This window comes from Tamandua tetradactyla, chromosome 15, assembly GCF_023851605.1.
Source record: "Tamandua tetradactyla isolate mTamTet1 chromosome 15, mTamTet1.pri, whole genome shotgun sequence".
NCBI lineage: Eukaryota > Metazoa > Chordata > Mammalia > Pilosa > Myrmecophagidae > Tamandua > Tamandua tetradactyla.
The window spans coordinates 42356674-42378105 of NC_135341.1; the positions used below are offsets into that span (position 1 = coordinate 42356674).

Here is a 21432-nt window from a genome sequence, read left to right on the forward strand (position 1 = left end):
CAGGTTGGGGTTAAAGTAATTCAGAACACAGGGGTAAGGAAGACAATGTCTATATTTTAGAACCACACATACTCTTTGTATGGAAGAAAGGTTTATTTGATTTGGAACTGAAATTTTCTGTAGTGCATAATTTAATTCAACTTATCTGTATAGCTCATTTGAACAAGTGAAACACAGGAAGCACAGAATAGGAAAGAGGTCCTTCAATCCTGCATGGATTATTGTAGTGCCTGGAAACATCCTAGAGTATATTAAGCAGATAATCAAAAAGTATTGGCAAAGTCCCGTGAGGGAGGAGAGAAAGAATATGGAACTATTAAAACTTACCATTAGGGAATCCCCTGATACTGTGTCAAACCTTAGGGACATCCAAATCAATAGGCCATGCCCTCGATCATGAGGCTTGCTCCTGTGAAGCTTATGTAGGTAGCAGAGAAGCATAGACTACCTATACGCATGCCTAAGAGTTACTTCTGGAACACCTCTGTTGTTGCTCAGATGTGGCCTCAGTCTCTCTAAGCCCAACTCAGCAAGTGAAATCATTGCCCTACCCACTACAGGGGACATGACATCCAGGGGTGAAAGTCTCCTGGTGACATGGGGAGGGACTCCCAGGGATGAATCCAGACCTGGCACTGTGGGATCAACAATTACATCCTGACCAAAAGGGGGAAAGGAAGTGTAACTAATAAAGTATCAGTGGCAAAGAGAGTTCAAATAGAGTTGAGAGGCTACTCTGGAGGTTGCCCTTATGCAAGCTTCACGTAGACCTTCATACAGACCTGCCAACCCCCAACCAGGACCATTCCAGCCGATCCTAAAGAACACCTAAGGCAATATGTAAGATTCCACAAGGGTTCCAGACACTAGAGTAACTTTCCAGAAACCCACAACCTGCAGATGGGCCCCTGGTCCAGATAAATCCTGAAACCTATCCAACCTCTCCAGAACATCAGATAGTTCCATCTTCCTACCTCATATTAGTGACAGACCCTTCTAATAGCAAAAATTTAGAACTGCCATAGCCCAAACAACCCCAATGAGAGATATGGAAAGATCAAAGGTGATGGTGGAATCATACATAGAAGACAGGACTTAACAACTGAATATGAATGCTCAATCATTAAATTGATATCTTTTTAGTCTCCAGTATTTTAGAGAAACTAGAAGTAAAAACCTAAAATTGTGAAATTGTAACCCATGTCAAAGACTGAAATATCAACTAATTGCGGTGCTGTGCTTGGAAATTTATAGCTTTTTTGGTATATATGCTATTGTTCACAGAAAAGACGGAAAAAAAGAGTCGATTGTGATGATAAAAAAGTATTTAAGCCCTCTAACCTCCTATATTCTGGAGTAGCTAGAAGGAAAAATACGAGAGGATCGTATGGTAGCCCATGACAAACTCTGGGATCTATCCTGTAACCACTTTTTGAAAAGTGCTTTGAAAACTATTGCTTTTTAATTTCTTTGCTTTGTATTATGTTATACTATACAATAAAATAAGTTTTAAAAAGTGAATGGGACATTACTATAATAGATATTACTTCTTAAGTTATAAAGGGCGTTCATTCACATGAACTAATTTAAGCCTCAGAATAATTTTATGACATATATTAGTCCTTATCCTCTAGACAAGGAAACTAAAGCCTGGAGATATGAAATTTGAAATTTGTTTCTGGTTGCACAGCTAGTAGTGGACACCCTGAGACCTGGATCTGGGTCTTCTGATTACCATTACCATGCTCTTTTCTGTACTGTATTGCACTTCTTCCAAAGGGTGTTGAATTATAATGTACTACCTATAATTCCTTTTTATCTTTTTTAAACTATATGTGTATATATATATTTGGGGGGGGGGGGCGGGCGGCTGCATGGTCCAGGAATTAAACCCGGGTCTCCCGCACGGAAGGTGACGTTCTACCACTGAAACACCCATGCACCCCCTAAACTATATTTTGAAATCTTCATTCATATATTCTCCAGCTAGATTCAACAGCTGCTAATAGATTACCATATCAGCTTTCTCTCTTTCCTCACACACATCTACATTTTCTTTCTGAGCCATTTGAAAATACACTGTAGGCATCATAACCTGTCAACTCTAAATACTGCAACATGCACATTCTTCTACATAACCAAAATACTAATAACATCATCATCAAATAGACCTTTTAGATAATATATCCACTCCATATTTCAATTTCCCCTAATATCTTCTATAGCTTTCTTTGGATCAAGATCGACTCAGTATATATCTGGTTACTGTATCTCTGCAGTACTACATATGCAGTACTATGTATATATATATGATCCCAGGAAAATCTACTTTCCCCATTTTGGGACAAATATCAGAAATGGAAATCCTTCATTATTTAACAATGAAAAAAAAATGAAACAAAAACCACTGGGATTTGAGGCAGCTGAAGAACATATGAAAAAGTATAGTTAAGAAAAAATGGAGTTCAAAAGAGAAACAAAATAACGTAACCTTGGCAATCCTACCAGAAAAAAAAATTGAAAGGAAACCAAAATGTAAATCATGTATTAAAAAAGAGAGTACGCAGAAGAAAGTAAAAGAATTTTATAGAATACTAGATTTAACTTGATGCTTACATGTTTGATAGCCTAATAAAAATGATTTCCAGATATACATTATCAAGATAGACACAAGTAGAGGTAGAAAACATGAGAAGTGCAACCACTAAAGAAACGGAAAGGCTGCTAAAGATATTGTCCTCCATCCCCTCCAGAAAAAGGGTCAGGCCACTATATTTGTAGCTAACCTAAATAAGGAATAATTCTTCTATTATGCAAACTCTTCTTCAGTAATAAAAAGAAAGAAAAACCTTCTACGTTCATTTTGTAGAGCCAGCAAAAACCTTAGCAAATTGAATCTAGTTCTGTACTTAAAAAAAAAAAAAAAAAAAACTTCAGCACAAACACTGATTTTATTCTAAGAATGCATGGAAATTTCAATTGCTCCAACAAAACGAACTGACAATAAAGAATAAAGGATGCACACAGGAAAAAAAAATGAATAAAGGATACAAAACAAAAGAATATCAATATTAAAAATAACCTTGGATACCATTGCTAGGTATCTACTCAAAGGACTTAAGGGCAAAGACACAAACGGACATTTGCACACCAATGTTTATAGCAGCATTATTTACAATTGCAAAGAGATGGAAACAGCCAAAATCTCCATCAACAGAAGAGTGGCTAAACAAACTGTGGTATATACATACGATGGAATATTATGCAGCTTTAAGACAAGATAAACTTATGAACCATGTAATAACATGGATGGACCTAGAGAATATTATGCTGAGTGAATCCAGCCAAAAACTAAAGGACAAATACTGTATGGTCCCACTGATGTGAACGGACATTCGAGAATAAACTTGAAATATGTCATTGGTAACAGAGTTCAGCAGGAGTTAGAAACAGGGTAAGACAATGGGTAATTGAAGCTGAAGGGATACAGACTGTGCAACAGGACTAGATACAAAAACTCAAAAATGGACAGCACAATAATACCTAATTGTAAAGTAATCATGTTAAAACACTGAATGAAGCTGCATCTGAGCTATAGGTTTTTGTTTTGTTTTGTTTTGTTTTGTTTTGATTTTACTATTATTACTTTTATTTTTTTCTCTATATTAACATTCTATATCTTTTTCGGTTATGTTGCTAGTTCTTCTAAACCAATGCAAATGTACTAAGAAATGATGATCATGCATCTATGTGATGATGTTAAGAATTAATGATTGCATGTGTAGAATGGTATGATCTCTAAATGTTGGGTTAATTTCTTTTTTTCCGTTAATTAAAAAAAAAAAAAAGAGAGAAGGGATAATTGGAGATGAAGGGATACAGACTGTACAACGGGACTGGATATAAAAACTCAGAAATGGACAGCACAATACTACCCAATTGTAATGCAATTATGTTAAAACACTGAATGAAGCTGCATGTGAGGTATAGGTTTTTTGTTTTTGTTTTTTTTGTTTTTTTTTCTTTCTATTATTGTTTTAATTCTTATTCTGTTGTCTTTTTATTTCTTTTTCTAAATCGATGCAAATGTACTAAGAAATGATGAATATGCAACTATGTGATGTTATTAAGAATTACTGATTGTACATGTAGATTGGAATGATTTCTAATTGTTTTGTTAATTCTTTTTTTAATTAATAAAAAAAAAAAGAATATTAAAAAAAAATAAATAAATAACCTTGGTAGAATTTAGCAACCATTCCTACTAAAAAATTCTAATACAACGATAATTGCTATAGTATGCACAAATACAACGATAATTGCTATAGTATGCACAATGTGCCAGGCACTGTTTTAAGCGACTTAAACATATTAACTAACTTAATCCTCCACAATAACCCTATGAAGTAGCTCCATTTTATAGATGGAAGAACTGAGACACAGGAAGCTAAGTGACTCACCCAGGGTCACAAATCTAAGAGAGTGGTGGAGCCAAGATTTGAATCCAGAGTGCTGGCTACAAAATATGTGCTCTTTATCAGCACACCAGACTGCCCTTTCTAAAAATAGGAATATAAATGAACTTCCTAAACATGATAGAATATTTATCAGAACCCAACAAGGGTAACAACATATGAACTGCAAAGCACTAAAAACATTTCTTCTTAAACTTAGAACAAGACATGGAATGCCTGTCATCCACTAGTTCAACATTTTTTGAAGTCCTTGCTAATGCATAAGTGACATACAGATTGAAAATTAAGAGAAAAACAAATCATCAGTTTTGTATGACTAGAAAAGCTAGGAAACAAAACTAAAAAAAATCAAAGTAAAAAAATTATTAAAACTAAAATAACCAATAGAAACTGAAGTGGCTTTCAAATGCAACCTTTTTACCCCCATGCAAAAGATGAAGTGCTTTTCCTGAAAATCAGGGCATTCAATTTCACTGAGCACCTACACCACAAACTGATGGTGGTGGGCACTATAGTCACAAATAGCGCTGGCTCCCACACTCCAGAAGTCTTAGTATAGTAGAAGATGAGCAGACAAGAACCATAAGTAAAGTTGTAGCATCCAACAGGCAGGGGGTTTCTACTGAATACACTACTAGTAATATCCAACTCAAAGTGGAGGACTGGATACATGTGCCCACATTGGGTTGAGCTCTTCTAGGGAGCTGAGAACCCCCGAAGTAAAACAATTAAAAAAATAAATTGAAAAAAAAAGAAACCTATCTGCACATCTTCTAAAGCAAAGTGGAAACATTAAAAACCATAGCTGAAAACAGAATTTTATTTAAAAATATGCATTCATATAGGGCAAATTTCCAGTTGTGACCTTGGTTCAATAATTTTTTTAGGCCACCAATAAACATTCTTTCTAATCTTATCTAGGATATCTTCCTGAAAATCACATCTTACTTTCCCATGCTTCAACTCTCTTCCATTTCTTCTCCACTGTTTCTGAGACGTTAACTGCAGTTCACAAAATCTCTCCCCTTGACGTTACATACTTAACATTGCCCCTCTAGCTTCTTCCCTCCACCTCTGTCATACTATTGTCCTGTTAAGAGTAAGTTTAAGGGATGGGAAGAAAGGGACTGGACATCAGAGGTAAATGTCTCCCAAGACTGGAGCCCTCTGCAAGGGTGGAAGGGAAGAGCTGTTCAACCTCATGTCCAATATATGACTACAGAAAGAGAAGAAATCCTCTGGAAAGATTTCCTGTTCCTTATTTGTTTGGGTAATGAAAAATGGCCTGGAGGTAATCATGATAATTAAGGGTACAACTCTCACCTTGATATTAAGATGGCAGCTGTAGATAGACAGGACTAGTTGATAAGCAAAACAGATTAGTTTGACTCTATTATCATCTACAAACCTCATCACTGTGAATTCCAATCATCCAAGAATACTTTTAGCTGGGATTTTCAATCATCTTTATCATGGGCCACAAAAGTCAAGTCTTCTTTGTATAAACTTTGACTCTGATCTTAACCTATGATTTAGGAAGCAGGGTACAGTTGGCAAGCTTAGAACTGGAGTCTGTGCAGAGCAAAATACACATGAGTGGGATGAGTGTCCATTCTAATATTTAGATATATGTGTACACTCACTCATGCACAAATCCATTAGCTCTTTGAAGCTCGAGCAACAACAGTGAGACTTCTAGGAGTACATGTAGAAGACATCAATGAGATCTTTGTATTTGCTATCCTATCATGAAATGATACTTCTATCTTCAGGCATTTCAGGGTGGGCGGGGGATATCATGCCTACTTTAACAATGGTTCAATTGAGAGTTGAGTAAAAAAATTTATTTATTTAACAAATACTATGCATAAACTGTTATCTATACACTAAAACAAATACCATACCTGACCTCAAGGAGGTATAAAAGCATACACACATATGTCAAGTTGGTAATAATTTACAAGGCAATTTAACAATAGTTGCACATTGCAGCACCAGTTAATTCAAAGCACTGAGATCAAATCAATAGTTTAACTAGAATAAGAAGAAAATCAGTGATGAGCTGGATCTTAGGCTGTGAGGAATACAGATTAGCAAACACAAAGAAAAGGTTTTCTAGGTCAGGAAACAAGTGATGAGTGTTTAGATTAGAAGTTTAAAAAGTAGACAGAAAGAGCCATAGCTAAGACACAGGAAAGAGTCAATCTTGGAGAATGATTTTATGTAAACGGCAAAATGGAGAAGCTGCAATAGAATAAAGAAGCTATGGTATCTGTCCTTGAGAAGCACAATCTGATTACGGGATGCATAATTATGAAATTAAGCAGATTTTTAAAGGTTTTTTTTTTTTTTTTTTTTGTAAAGAAGAAACTTACATATAAATGAAAGGTGTGATCCTTACTTTCCTAATAGTAGAGAAGGATCACATTAAGTTATTCCCACTCTCCCACCTTAGTGACCCAATGGAAAACATTTAGGGAATGGAATGGTCCACTGTGATTAGTTGTTCCAAGAGGAGGTTCATATCAAAGTCCCTTGCTCTCTGCCTTACAGAATCACACTTTAGGAAACTGACCCAGCCAGACCTGAGTGCTTCTCTCCAGCGTGAGTTCGCTGGTGGTGATTAAAAGTGGAACGCTGACTGAAGGCTTTCCCACACTCGCTACATTCATAGGGTTTCTCTCCAGTGTGAACTCTCTGGTGCACAATAAGCTGAGAGCTGTCACCAAAGGCTTTCCCACAATCATTGCATTTGTAGGGTTTCTCCCCAGTATGGGTTCTCTGATGCACCATAAGGCTGGAGCTATAACTGAAGACCTTCCCGCACTCATTACATTCATAGGGTTTCTCACCAGTGTGAATTCTCTGATGTATAATGAGGTGTGAGTTTTGGTTAAAGGACTTACCACACTCATTACATTTATAGGGCTTTTCACCTGTGTGAAGTCTCTGATGCCGAATGAGACATTTACTCAGACTGAATGCCTTACCACACTCACTACATTCAAAAGGTTTTTCTCCAGTATGAATTCGCCCATGGTCAACTAGTTGGGAGTTCTGATTGAAGGCTTTCCCACACTCACTACACTTGTATGGCTTTTCCCCACTGTGGAGGCTCTGATGTCGAATAAGACATTTGCTTCGACTAAAGGCCTTACCACATTTGTTACATTCATAAGGCTTCTCCCCTGTGTGAATTCTCTGATGGTCAATAAGATTTCTATTGGAACAGAAAGCTTTTCCGCACTCATTACACTTGAAAGGTTTCTCACCAGTGTGAAGTACCTGATGTCGAACAAGACTTTTACTCCGAATAAAGGCCTCCCCACATTCACTGCATTCAAAAGGTTTCTCCCCAGTATGGGTTCTTTGGTGGTCAATGAGCTGGGAACTCTGAGTGAAAGCTTTTGTACATTCATTACATTTATAAGGTTTCTCTCCATTATGAAGCCTCTGGTGTTGAATGAGATGAGAACTGTGCCGATAGGTCTTTCCACATTCACTGCATTCATAGGGCTTCTCTCCTGTGTGGATTCTGAGATGAACAACAAGCTGAGAGGTCTGCCTGAATGTCTTACCACACTCATTACATTCATAAGGCTTCTCGCCAGAATGGATTCGCTGATGGCCAACGAGATGTGAGCTTCGATTGAAAGCTCTGCCACATTCAACACATTGATAGAATTTCTGTCCCTTCAGGACTCCCTGATGTTCAGCAGAACTGCAGGACAGATTAGAATGTTCCTTATCGTCCTCACATTTGTCTCTTATAGGTTTTTTATCCTCACCTGATATTTCCAAGAAATTACTTTCCAGTCTGTTCCCCTCATCTGATGGTTGCTCTTCTGGCTTCTCAAAAGTATCTTCATGGGCATCTCCAGTCTCCAGTCCCTCAGGAACCATCCCATAGAGTCCTCCTGATGCCCAATCAGATTTCTCAGATCCTTTAGGAATTTTCTGCTTTGGGGTCAACTCTGGACTTTCTGTCCTGTTCTCTTTCTTTTCTGCCAGAAGAAAGAAGGAAACAACTTTTACACATTTCTTATCCTACTGAGGTAACAGAATCATCAATATACCTATGTACCTGAAAATAAACCTCACATTATGGGTAAGGAATGAGGTGACACACTGTAAATAGGAGAGGAAATGGGAAATAACTCATTTTTTCCCTCACAGACAACAAAACAAAGAGAAGGATGATGATCAGTGGAAGAGGGTTGGAGAAAAGATATCGGGGACAGATGTTGAGCCACCACAGCCACATTGAAAGGGCAAGGCAAGAGACCAGATGATAAAGCATGATGTGATCTTACAGAAGTCACTTAAACATTATGTCTCCTAAAAACAACAAACTCTGAGGTCTTTTCCAACTATGACATTGTATAGGTCCGTGGTTCTCAGAAAAGATGTTAGGGAGAGAGAAGGATGACAAACCCCTCAACTTAAATATGAGAAAAAAATGAAGGCAAAGATGGGAGTGAGCTGAGGGGAAAATTACAAGGGTATGATTAGGAAAAAAAAACAGTTATTCTGGTATGACAGGACAGTGACAACATTTGGAGAAGCTATGGTTCAGAAAACAAGATATTCCAAATGGAGGAGAATAATGTTGAAGGGGAGAGCAGAGCTCTAAAAGTGGGAACTCCGCTGGTTCCTGGAAAACTGGATGCATAGGAGCAAGTACCGGACTCATAGAAAAATTAAGACATCAATGACTTGAAATATAAATAAAAATATGCCTTTGGGATCTTAAGTTTCTGTAATGATAAGGAAACTGAATACTTAAATATTTGCTTTTGAATTCCGGAGACTAAATAGAAAAGCTGGGAAAAAGCAGAGTAAACATGGTCATAGCTAAACATGAAGATGTTAGTTCCTCTCAATCATGTCTTAAACAGGGCCATAAACCATCATGCCATTTTAGTTCATAAGAAGCTAAAGGTGTCTGCTTCTCTGACTCCTAAGCCTACCTTCTCCAGAGCTGACTACTCTTGTATTAGACTTGTCAATACAGAACATGCCTTTCAAGCAGCCCCTTCCAGGAAGCTGTCCTGCTCCAGTCTTTGCCGAAACGGAAGCTTAGTGCCAAGTGACCCTGCTCATCCCATTATGAACTGTAGGTGCTTGGACCAGGGACAGCCACCAGGTCCAAGTGTAGTTTATCTATAGGTTAATCGTTAGTCTTTGCAGTCTTTGCTATGACCTGGGGCTAAAGCCAATAATGATTTAGTGGCTGAGCCAATTGGAATCCTTCTCTTAGGAAGTTCCGAACTGAAAGTAGAGAAAAGATAAGGCAATTAAGAGCAGGAGCTGAAGCTGAAAAGATGCACAAAAAGAAGTCAACCCATTAGGAATCACAGCAAGCAGAAATTATGAGGGAACAGAAACTGTAACTAAGAAGGACCTGTGAGGGAAACAACATCCAGTAAAGAAACTGGGCAGCAGCAGGAGAACTAGAAGAAAACAGATATGAAGAAGCAGCTGGGTTAAGTTCATAGTGGAACGCTGACATACAGATTCAGCTGCTTTTGCTGTTGGGGCTGCCCTGGGTCAAGGCTCAGCCTCTACAACAGGCCCTACGTGCTGGTTTGAAAGGATGTATGTCCCCTAGAAAAGCCATGTTTGAATCTAAATCCCATTTCATAATAATCCCTATTCAATACTGTATGTTTGAATCTGTAATTAGATCATCTCCCTGGAGATGTAACCTAATCAAAAGTGGCTGTTAAGCTGGACTGGGGAAATGTGTCTCCACCCATTGGGTGGGTCTTGATTAGTTTCTGGAGTCCTATAAAAGAGGGAACATTTTGGAGAATGAAGGAGATTTGGAGAGAGCAGAGAATGCTGCAGTACCATGAAGCAGAGAATCCACTAGACAGTGCTCTGGAGATGAAGAAGGAAAACGCCTCCTGGGGAGCTTCATGAAACCGGAAGCCAGGAGAGAAAGCTAGCAGATGATACCATGTTCGCCATGTGCCCTTCCAGCTGAGAGAGAAGCCCTGACTGTGTTTGCTATGTGCCTTTTCACTTGAGAAAGAAACCCTGAACTTCATCAGCCTTCTCGAACCAAGGTATCTTTCCCTGGATGCCTTTAATTGGACATTTCTATAGACTCGTTTTAATTGGGGCATTTTCTCAGCCTTAGAACTGTAAACTAGCAACTTATTAAATTCCTCCTTTTAAAAGCCATTTTGTTTCTGGTATATTGCATTCCAGAAGCTAGCAAACTAGAACACCCTATTTCCCATAGACTAGACTAAATGATAAGTTTGTTCTAAGTTCGTATTACCTTTGTATCTTATAACACATAGGCCATTACCATAACTTGAGCAATTCCCTATTACTTATAACTGAAAATATTAATCAGTAATAATGATGCAAAAATAATGTTATAATTGTTAAAAGCTTGGTGATGGGTAGAGATCCATTATACTATTTTCTCTACTTCTGTTAATGTTTGAAAATCTTCATAATAAAAAGCTTAAAAATGCATAGTAAAGACAATGTAAAGAATGTGGACTCCAAGTTACTGGGAACAGAATCATTACCCAATGAGCTCGTCCTGTGATACTTTTCCAACATCATGCTCCGATGTAGGACTCTCTGACTGAGTGCTGGACCTTTCCACTTCTTCTGAGTATAGTCCACAGTCAGGTCCTTATACCCTGCAGATTCCTGAAATGACAAGCTTCTATTGCTCAGGAACCTTCCCACCATGAAGGGCAAAGTCATCAATGGTACAAAGAGCACAGGGTACAGGCTCCTGGTGGGTAAAGAGGGTAGGGAAAGAAGAGAAGCTGGGAAGATAGATCTAAATAGACAAGTCCAGGGTAAGATATGGTCCATAAATTTAAGAGAAGGGACCCAGACCCACATGAAGCAATTAGGCAGGGAAACCATGGGGGGAATCTCATAATGGGGTAGAGGCCTGGAGATAAAATTCTAGCCATTCCTGGGCCATAGAAATGGAAATTCAGGAAAGACCGAAAGAACCAAACTCACCTGGGGACTGGTCATCCGAAGCACAGTTGCTGCTGCCTGGTCTCCTGAGCTTCCCACTTGGGGAAGGGCAGGAACTGGGGAAGCAAGTCGAGCTGAGGAAGGAAAGAAAGCTATGAATGGGACTAGCCCTGCTCTGGGCTCCAAAAGATGTGTATCTGTACATCCAGTAAGTGGATTTAAGAGAACTCAGGCAGCTCCCAAACACTGACTCTTAGCCCTTTTCCATAAAGGCAAGGCATTATCCTAAATATACTGTAACTTTTCCTTGGAGGAAAAATGTTGTTTTCCATAGATGGTAATTCATATTTTAAAATTTTAACTTATGTGTGAGACTAGAGCAAAAAATGTTTATTTGGTATAAAATTTATATTTTGACTAGTGCATCTCCTAATATAACTTATATGGACAGTTTAATTGAACACCATAGTACATAGAACCTTGAGTAGGGCATGAGATTTTGTAGGTTTGTCCATAATGATGCCCCGATAAATCCCAGACTGATTTGAACAGTGAATAAAAACGTATTTGTAAAGTCCCCTTGGGGGAATGATGAGAAAGAGGGAAAATTCAATTTCTCTATTTGGAGAAGGCCAGATATTCTTGCAAGCAGTGAGGACAACAAAATCAATAGACTGAACCCTCAATCTCGGGATCTGTTCATATGAAACGTATCCCCACAAAGGACAGGCTAAGCTTACTTAAAATTAGGCTTAAGAGTCACCCCCAGAGAACCTCTTTTGTTGCTCAGAATTGGCCTATCTCTCAGCCAAAACGGCAAGCAAACTCATTGCCCTCCTCCTATGTGGGACATGACTCCCAGGGGCATAACCCACCCTGGCAATGTGGGAAAGAAATCCTAGAATGAGCTGGGACTCAGCATCAAGGGATTGAGAAAACCCTTGAAAGGGAGAAGAGAGAAATGAGACAAAATAAAGTGTCAGTGGCTGAGAGATTTCAAATAGAGTCAAGAGGTTATCCTGGAAGTTATTCTTATGCATGATATAGATAACCCCTTTTTAGTTTAAAGTATATTAGAGAGGCTAGAGGGAAGAACCTGAAATTGTAGAGCTGTGTTCCAGTAGCCATGTTTCTTTAAGATGATTGTATAATGATACAGCTTTCACAAAGTGACTGTGTGATTGAGAAAACCTTGTTATGATGATCCTTTTATCTATGGTATGGTCAGATGAGTAAAAAATATGGGTTAAAATAAATAAATAATAGGGGAACAAATGTTAAAATAAATTGGGTAGAGGGAAATACTAGTAGTCAACGAGAGGGAGGGGTAAGGGGTATGGTATGTATGAGGTTTTCTTTTATTTTGTTTTCTGGGGTGATGTAAATGTTCTGAGAAATGATCATAGTGATGAATATACAACTATGTGACGATATCGCGAGCCAGTGACTGCACACCAAGTATGGAATGTTCATACGTTAAGAATGTTTATGTTGTATGTTGATTGCTTTTATTAACAAATTTTTTTTAAAAAGGAAAAAAAAAACTGTTCTCCCTAGCAAAACAGAACTAGTTGCTCCTCTTAGTCCTCTCTCTTCAACTTCTCTGAAGGAAGCTATATTTCTGCCCATATTATTCCCATAGTTTCTCTAGCACCAGCCAAACCTGATTTCACATGTATTTTGGGCCCGTCATTGCCTGGTTTCTCTTCCTCAAAGCTCAGGCCTCAGTGCTTCCCTTTTATCTCTGTCAGAGATCTTACTAACTCTCAGTGCTTTAATGCTGTCCTCACAGTTCTCATCTCTTTCCCAGACCTTTATCATGTACTTCCAAATTGCCTAGCAGACATTTCACTTGGGCTTCCCATAATACCTTAAACTCAGTATCTAAAATGTATATTCTTATCATCTTCCTTTCATGACCTACCAAGTTCTGCCAATGATTCCAGATACTGGCCTCTAATTCCCTCTTTCCCTTCTTTAAACCCAAGTCCCATGGATTCTTCTTTCATAATGTGTCTCTCACAAATAACTCATTCCATTTCACTCACCCCGTTCATGCAGTAATTGGCTTACATCTATTATGCTGCACTAGCTTCTTACCCAGGTTCCCCAATAGGAGTGTTCTTCCCTTTCAATCTACAGGGTTCACCTAGGCCAGAGGAATCCTCCTGAAATACTGTTCAACACATCATTCATTGCTGCCTAAAATCTTCTAAGTCTCACCCCCAAGGCCCTGTGTAAGCAGGCCCCAGCCTCCTAAATCCATAGCCCTCCCTGAACCCACTTTAATGGGAGCTCAGGGAATCTTTGGCTTAGAGTCTTTGCTTATATTCTGTTCCTGGCACACATCACTTTTCTCTTCCTTTAAAAATCCTTCCCTACTCTTCACTGTCCAATCCCACTGCTGCCTCTTCCATGAAGCATCCCCTACTTGCTCCAGCCCACAAAGACCTCACTTGCCTTTTACAATGCCAACATTGCTCATTTGTGACTAGATCAAAAGCCACTGAACTGATATCGCGCATCTGTAGCTCATGAAGTTGCCAATTCATTAGACCCTGCCAACTAGAAAACAAGCTCTTTGACAGTGTACTGTATTTCTTTGGCTCCCTATATTATCTACAATGCCTGTCATGTGCTCAACAGAAACTCACGAAATGCATGGGTGTCTGGAAAATAAGCAAAAGGCACAGACAAGGCCACCAGGGTAGGAGGACAGAGAGAGGACAGTGAAAGAATCCAGTGGAACGGGGGGTAGGGAGATGAAGGAAAGAAGACTCCAGAGAGATAAGGGAGGCATGATTTGAGGCCAGATCTGGGAAGGTGAGTACCAAAGTGCCCATTGGGGAGGTGGTGCACCACTGGGTCATGGGAAAGCTCCAGATGGACTCCAGGGGCTAAGCCTCCACTGAGGGGTGAGGTAGGAGGTGACTTCTCTGTTGAATCCAGAGTTGTGGTCTCTTCCAAATGTGTTTCCTGTTCCTGTGCTGTGGCTGAAACCTAGAGACAAAGAAATGCAATTCGGTTCAAGAGAGTATCCCTGAAGGTACTGAACCTAAATGACTACATATCAGCCAGAGTGAGAGAAAGCCATGGGGAGAAGCCAGAAGCAAGAAAGTCAACATGAACCTGTAAGAGAAAAAAGACACTGCCGTGGGACATAAAGCATGGATGCAAGACAAGGAACCCAAGGGAACCAGACACTACTGACCACAGGAAGAAGCATGCCTTCTACCTATGAAACCTTGATACAACAAATTCCTGTTATTTATGCTAACCTGTTATGTGGTATTTGTCATAGAAGCCTGGCAACATAAGATACCATCCCTCTGCTGCCTGTCTTGGTAGGGGCTTAAGGACCAGACTTTATAAACATTTCCACTCTGTGTCAGATCTTCAGATACAAATTTGCTTATAAAAAACCATTTAGAAAAAGAGAGCCACGAAAGCAATTAGTATACTCTCCAGGCCCTTAGCCCACAGAAGAGACCATACAGATACACTGAGGAAATAAGAAAATGGTAGGTGTGCATGCCCGTATATGCAAATAATGCTACTGAAGCTCATGGCTAAAGCAATACCCCAGCATAGTGGCTGACAAACCTCAAGAGAGCTTTTCCAATTTCTCTCAACAAGAGTCTCCTCTTCAGAAAAGCCTTTTCTGACCATGCTGGCAAAGCAAGGCAAGTCGATTTTTCTCAAATTACCCGATTATCATATGTTTATGTTTTAGTTCGTTTGTTGTTAAATTTTTTTTAATTAATAAAAAAAATTACCCGATCATATTTCTGTTTAGCAAATGTTAATTTTTAAATTATTTTACTTATGTTTATTGTCCATCTCTGGACTGGAAAATAAGCTTTTGAAGGTAACAACTTTGTCTTGATCACTATCAATAAACTGCCTAGCCTAACCAATGCCTGGTGTTCAATTAATATGTGCTGACTGACTTTCTTTTGGTATTCTGGTAAGTTTTTAGTGTTATCTGCAAACCCAGTTTTCAGTATGTACTATACCTTCCCTCAATAATTTATCTGAAAAATTTAAAATCATACAATACCTATCTTTAGAGCCCTAAAGAATACCTCAAGACATAGACCTTTTATCACCAACCTTTGCTTGTTGTCACCAAACCAGCTTCTGACAATCTCATCACTATTTCTGCCAACATTTGGAGCAGAACACCTAAAATGGTATCTCAATAAACATTTAGAAGCTCGCTCACTGTCATGTACACAGCACAGCGTAAGGTGAAAACTTCTCTTTCAATAAGTCACACGAGATCTGCCCTATTAGGTTTACATCTACTGAGATATTTAGGGACCCTCTTCCTTTAGTATTTATCTCACCAGTCTGAGTGGTAGGACCCAGAGGCTTCGTGGGATCTGTGGTTCCCAGGATCTCCACCGAGCAGTTCCTATAAATGGGAGTCACAGCTCTTCCACAGAGTATTTGTGGATATTGGCAGAAGGCAGAATTCAGCTGCATCATGATAACACAACTTTGATTCTAAAATAAGTAAATCCTGGTACAGTTCCTGTTCATTATCTGGGACCCAGATTCATATTTTCTTTCCTCACAGGCATGAAAATCCCATTCTCATTTTAAAATAGTATTCCAAGGCAAAATGCTAAGGACCAACAAGTGGCTTAGAACCTAGGTAGCCACAAAATCCTGGACCCTACCCTTGGTGGTAGTCAGCAACCACCACACTTTGAATAAGCCTGATGGACAAAGGAAAGAGAACATTTGCTAGCTGTGTGATCTTAGATGAGCCAGGTAACTTCTCTGTGCTCTCCTCACTTGTCAAATGGAGATAATGATTACTACTTTGCCTACCATGTAAGTCTGCCAGGAGCTGAAATAAGATACAATACATAAAAGCATTCTGTAAGTTGCACAATTCTGCAACTTCAGTGTATCTGGTCTCTTCTGTGGCTAAGGGCCTGGAGGGTATTCTAATCGTTCTTGGCTCCCTTTTTCTAAATGATTCTTCTTAAGCAAATTTGTATCTGAAGATCTCACACAGAGTGGGGTCCTCAGTAGAGATTACTCTAAAATCCTCTCCCAGCCCCGCTGTGCACACATACACATGCTCCATCTGCAGCAATAAAGTGGCACATTCCTGCTGAACAGACGAATCTGACATGCCCTATTCCTCCCTGATCTCCTCCTGGATAAGTGCCATGGAAAAGCTTGTTGATTCATTTAGCCATTCTATAAACATTTTCTGAGCCCTTGTCGGTAGAGACATGTCTTCACGTCCTAATGCTGGGAAACTTATACTCTGGCAGTAGGGGCAGAGATAGAAATTGAGTTCAAAGACTCCATTCCTAGGCTAGTGACCCGAGTGCTAAGCTACCTTGCTCGCTGACTATTAGTCATTTGAGTTTGTGATTCAGTCACCTTTCTGAGCCTCCCTGGATGAAAGAGGGAGTATTTTCTTCTGCTTATGCAAAACAAGGTAGGAAATAGGGAAATTAACCTTTCACACTCCTCATTAAATGGCACTATAAATACTTTTGCCCATTGGCAAATGGCAAAGAAGCTAGTTGAGCCCAGCTTCTCTCTAGACCCTTGCATTAGTTGATTTATTCATGTTTGTTCACTTGTTCACACAAAGAAAATGATGGTTGATAATGGATTTGATAATGCCAAATGGGCAGGTAATTGGAAAAAAGGTCTAGCCCCAGGATCCCAATCAATTGGAACTGATTCCCTAGACACAAATATATTATTTAAAGTGCTGAATAAGATGATATGCTTGGTACTTGAGGAATTTCACACACTAGTTTTCCCTGATAAATCACAAATGGGTAAAAACAAAGGGAACCTGAGTACACCTAGTTCAGGTAAAAGGGAAACAATTTGATACTCGTTACAAGGAAGCAATTTATCCATGGTATGATGGTTTGTTTCTTTTTTTGGTTTTTTTTACATGGGCAGGTACCGGGAATCGAACCTGGGTCCTCTGGCATGGCAGGCAAGCATTCTTGCCTGCTGAGCCACCGTGGCCTGGTATGATGATTTTTGATATGTCAGATTGGCACTAATCAAACATTAATCTAGGTGTTGCTTTGAAGGTATTTTTGTGGATTAAAATCCATAATCAACTGACTTGAAGTAACCGAGATTATCTTAGATAATCTGGGTGTGTCTGATTCAATCAATCAGTTGAAGGCCTTAAAAGCAGAGCTGAAGATTCCATAAAGAAATTCACTTTTGGAGAGCAGCTTCAGCCCATACTCAAATTTCCAGTTTGCCTAACCTGCTGACCTCCCCTACAAATTTCAGTTTTTCCCAGCCAGCCCCCCACAACCATGTAAGCCAATTCCTAGACATATATAAATAAATATTTCCTACTGGTTCTGCTTCTCTGGTTGGACCCTGACTAATATACATGGTCATAGAGCTAGTCAGTGCTGTGATCCTAGAAACCAGGCTTCCCATTTCATCTACCTCCATTTTTTCCCTCTAAGCTTTTACCTTAGCTTTAAACTTAAAAAACCCCAGGGAACAGGGAAAACTAAAATTAGAATTAAAGAGGCAAAAGTCCCCATTTGGGCCTGGAGAGTTAACAAAAGGAACAAATGACTGTGAGACCCAGAAGCATCACCTCTAAGGAACCTAAGAGACAGGAAGAGAACTAACTGATTCTGAGAAATCTAAGGAAGTAAGAAACGGAAACTTCTAAAATGAGGGCCCATTTTATAGCATACCCAAAGGTCCACCCATCCCTTCATTTCCCATTTTAATCAGTATACAGACCCCTTGTCTGCCTGGAGTGCTATGTGCATGGCACAGTATTTTATAAAGTTATTCACATAGCTTGGCTGGGGTTTGCATTTTTTGCTTATGGATTGGAGCACAGAACTATTTCCCCTCTACCCATGCACCTGGCATAGGAATTGTATGGGTAAATTGACCTGGAGCCTGGGGAATGGAGACTGTCTAAAACCCAGTTTAACGCAAGCACTGGAAATGGTCACAGATGCCATTCTAGACTCTATTGCTCACCTCTCCTGATCCACTAAGATGTCTCTGGAAATCTTCCACCACAGCCACTGCTTCCTCACCACTCTCAGGGTGATGCAGCTGTACCCAAGCCCGGAGCTCCCCAGGCAGGATACTCAGGAACTGCTCCAGCACCAGGAGCTCCAGGATCTGCTCTTTGGTGTGGACCTCGGGCATCAGCCACCAGTGACAGAGCTCCCGAAGCCGGCTCAGAGTCTCCTGAGGCCCAGACATCTCATGGTAACATAACTGCCTGAAGTGCAGCCGGAAGATTTCACAAACAGGAAGGTGGCTCTTCTGGAGACTGCAGCCCTGTCCCCAGGTCTGGCTCCCGGGCTCCTGTTTCATAGTCAGACGCCCCTCCTGCTTCCGGAAAACAGGGCCCCTGGGGGTGAGGCCTAAAGTTCCCCGATCTTCAGTGGCCATTGCAACCCTAATGAGAAGCTTGTCCCAGCTGCAGTTCATCCAATTAAAATGCTGGTCTGTAATTCAGTCTCAGAAGCTGTTTATTCGGTTTGGGGAGAAGGAGGTGGCAGAGGCATCACCTAAGAAACATCAAGAAAGAAATCAGAGTCCCCTCTGTGTTCAGCCCCAGGATAATGACAGATCATCCAGAGTTAAAAAGCAAAGCTTCAGAAAAAAGAAAAAAAAAAAAGAGGAGCGCCACCAGGGCATTCTCCAAACATCTCTCCCTGTTGCTTCCTTTTCTAAACATTCAGGGCTTCCATTACCTACAGGATAAAACCTAAATGTTTATGCCTCACATTCACACTCCTTCACAGACTGGCCTAAGATAACTGTTTCAGTCACAGGCCCTACTATTCTGCCCAAATACCCAGGCAAAAAAAAAGACAGCAGTGATCTCCAATATGGGATGTACAAGATGATCCAAATGGTAAAGAAAATATGTTTGAATTTTTTCCTTGCCACCTTTTAAATTCCTATTTAGCATTTGTTTTATAGTGTGCATTGACATTTGTATATCACTTATCTTTAATTTATAAATAAACCTATGTGTACGCGCAAAACTCCTGCTGACAAGAATGCATAGTATAGTTAAGAGACTAAAGTTCTGGAGACAGAGCTGGAAGCCACATATACCCTTTCCCTGTTTGGATTTTTCTTCTTTCTTTCAACTTTTGACAGGCTCCTACTTAACTGTCAAGACCCAGAACCAATGCCATTTCCTTTTAAATGCCTTCCTGATTGTCACACGCAGAAAGATGGTAAGCTTCCTCTCTGTACCTTTCACTATAACACTGGATTCTAACTGGTTAATCACAACTCACTACTCATACACTCCAAATTGCTGGATGGCTCCCAAACGAAAAAAAAAACAAAAAACAAACCAGAATCTAAATGTCAAACCTTTTTCATTTCAACTCAGCTCCACTAGAAAGCCTTCCTCATTTCTCCAGGCATAAGCGCCCTTTTCATTGAAACCTCTGCTGGAGTACTTTCCTTACTGTAATTGTTTGTGGTTTACAAAGTTGTTTACCTGACTTTCTGGAAAGACCAAAAGGGCAGAGCTGGCTTCTGTTCATTTTTGTACCCACAGTGCATATTATATGTAGTGAATGAATGAATGTTGTTCATTTAGTTAATACTTTCAAGGATTTCTGAGGCTTTCTCTGTATTCAATTCATAAAGTCGGTCACATGAATCCGAGAGTAAATATTTTTTTGATTTGGTTTCTAGCTCATGTTTATTATTCTAACCAATTGCAGAGCTATGCTTCCAACCCATCATGCATCCTGGTCTCTTGGGTAAACTACTTCTCTCTGGGCCTCAATTCCTTTAAGAAAACAAAGATGGACCAAAAACTAATTGTGAGTTTCCACACATCTAGGATGTTCATGCCATTTCCCTACTTCCTTTTCTCTACTGAATGCTCAGCAGCTCAGCTCATCTGGGTCTTTCGTTTCCAAGTCACACTTCGCACTTCAGAGACTTTATCTGACCCAGTTCGGAAGCTTCGTATTGTCTCCAGCGCAAGGCTGGGAGAAAAATATCATCTACATTTCGCGCTAAACCAGGCTTTTGCGGGGCCGCTCACCTGGCCACGTCTGCCCTTTCATCGCTGCACCTGAGGGTGCCCGGCTCGTGCCAGGTATGGCTGGTCAGAAAAATGGGACAAAGAAGCGACTCTACATTGGGCGGCTTCTGAACATCAGGGACGCCGCCGCCGGGCGCAGGGGCGAAACGTAGTCCAGGAGGGCCTCGGCGACGTGGGCTCCAGGCCACAGGGGCTCATGCCTGGCGATACTGGTCTCAGCCGCGCCTCCTTCCCGACCCCTCCCGCTCACCAAGGCACCCACAGTAGCGACCCCCTAAGCGCGGAACTCAGATACAGCCGCGGCCCGCAGAAGTGAAAAGAATGGCCGAACCGGAAGCGAATATAGCCCCCACTTCCGGCCCCTCCAGGATTCCGGAAGTCTCTGTCGCAAAGGTGGGCGCGCGCCCCCTGGGAGAGCAGGCTGGCTTTGGGCGTGACAGAGCCCGGAAGTTAGAGTAGTTGAGGAAGGGCTGTGGGCCGCGGCTTGAAGCGGCACGCACCCGCCTTCAGGCCATTTAAAGTTCAGGCAACCCAGTTCTGTCGCTTACCTCCCGGGTGACCTTGGGAGAGATGCTAATCTCTGTGTTTATTTTTTCACCTGAAAAACGTGGAGCGTAGCACAGGACTGTGCCAACAGAACTGCTTCTGCAAATAGAAAGAAGAGAGCTTTAGTAACAGTAGAACAATTCATGCAACACCAAGTGAAAGGGCAACACCAAGTAAAAGCAGGTATTCCAAAGCATTTCGGAAGCTTTGGGAATTTATAGTTAAATTAAAAAAAAATAATAAGGAAATGGCGTTTGTCAAGCAAGTGATTTAGCGGTTTATCTGAACGTGGAGGCATAAGGAAACTTGTCAAAACTAATTGATTAGAGCTTAGGCCACTTTTTCTTATCCTATTTCTGCAAGTCTTGTTTTCTAAGATGC

At 40.3% G+C, this 21432-nt stretch overlaps 1 protein-coding gene across 1 annotated transcript; it reads right to left on the reverse strand.

Annotated features, from left to right (window-relative positions):
- Positions 1-4533: 4533 nt before the first annotated feature.
- ZKSCAN7 (zinc finger with KRAB and SCAN domains 7) lies at positions 4534-20843 on the reverse strand. Its single transcript, XM_077129595.1, has 6 exons — positions 20506-20843; positions 18453-18994; positions 14267-14435; positions 11478-11569; positions 11024-11150; positions 4534-8479 (listed from the first exon to the last, which is right to left on the reverse strand). Exons 2-6 carry the CDS (start codon positions 18912-18914, stop codon positions 7038-7040), a joined length of 2292 nt encoding a protein of 763 aa, XP_076985710.1. The 5' UTR covers positions 18915-18994; positions 20506-20843; the 3' UTR covers positions 4534-7037.
- Positions 20844-21432: the final 589 nt, after the last annotated feature.

Excerpts from the sequence above, each read along its gene's own strand:
- ZKSCAN7 (XM_077129595.1), bottom strand. The coding sequence starts at position 18,914 with ATGAACTGCAGCTGGGACAAGCTTCTCATTAGGGTTGCAATGGCCACT. Across the intron at positions 11,570-14,266 it reads CCTCCCCAATGGGCACTTTG|CTCGACTTGCTTCCCCAGTT; the intron begins GTACTCACCTTC and ends TTCCTTCCTCAG. Across the intron at positions 11,151-11,477 it reads TTCGGATGACCAGTCCCCAG|GAATCTGCAGGGTATAAGGA; the intron begins GTGAGTTTGGTT and ends TTGTCATTTCAG.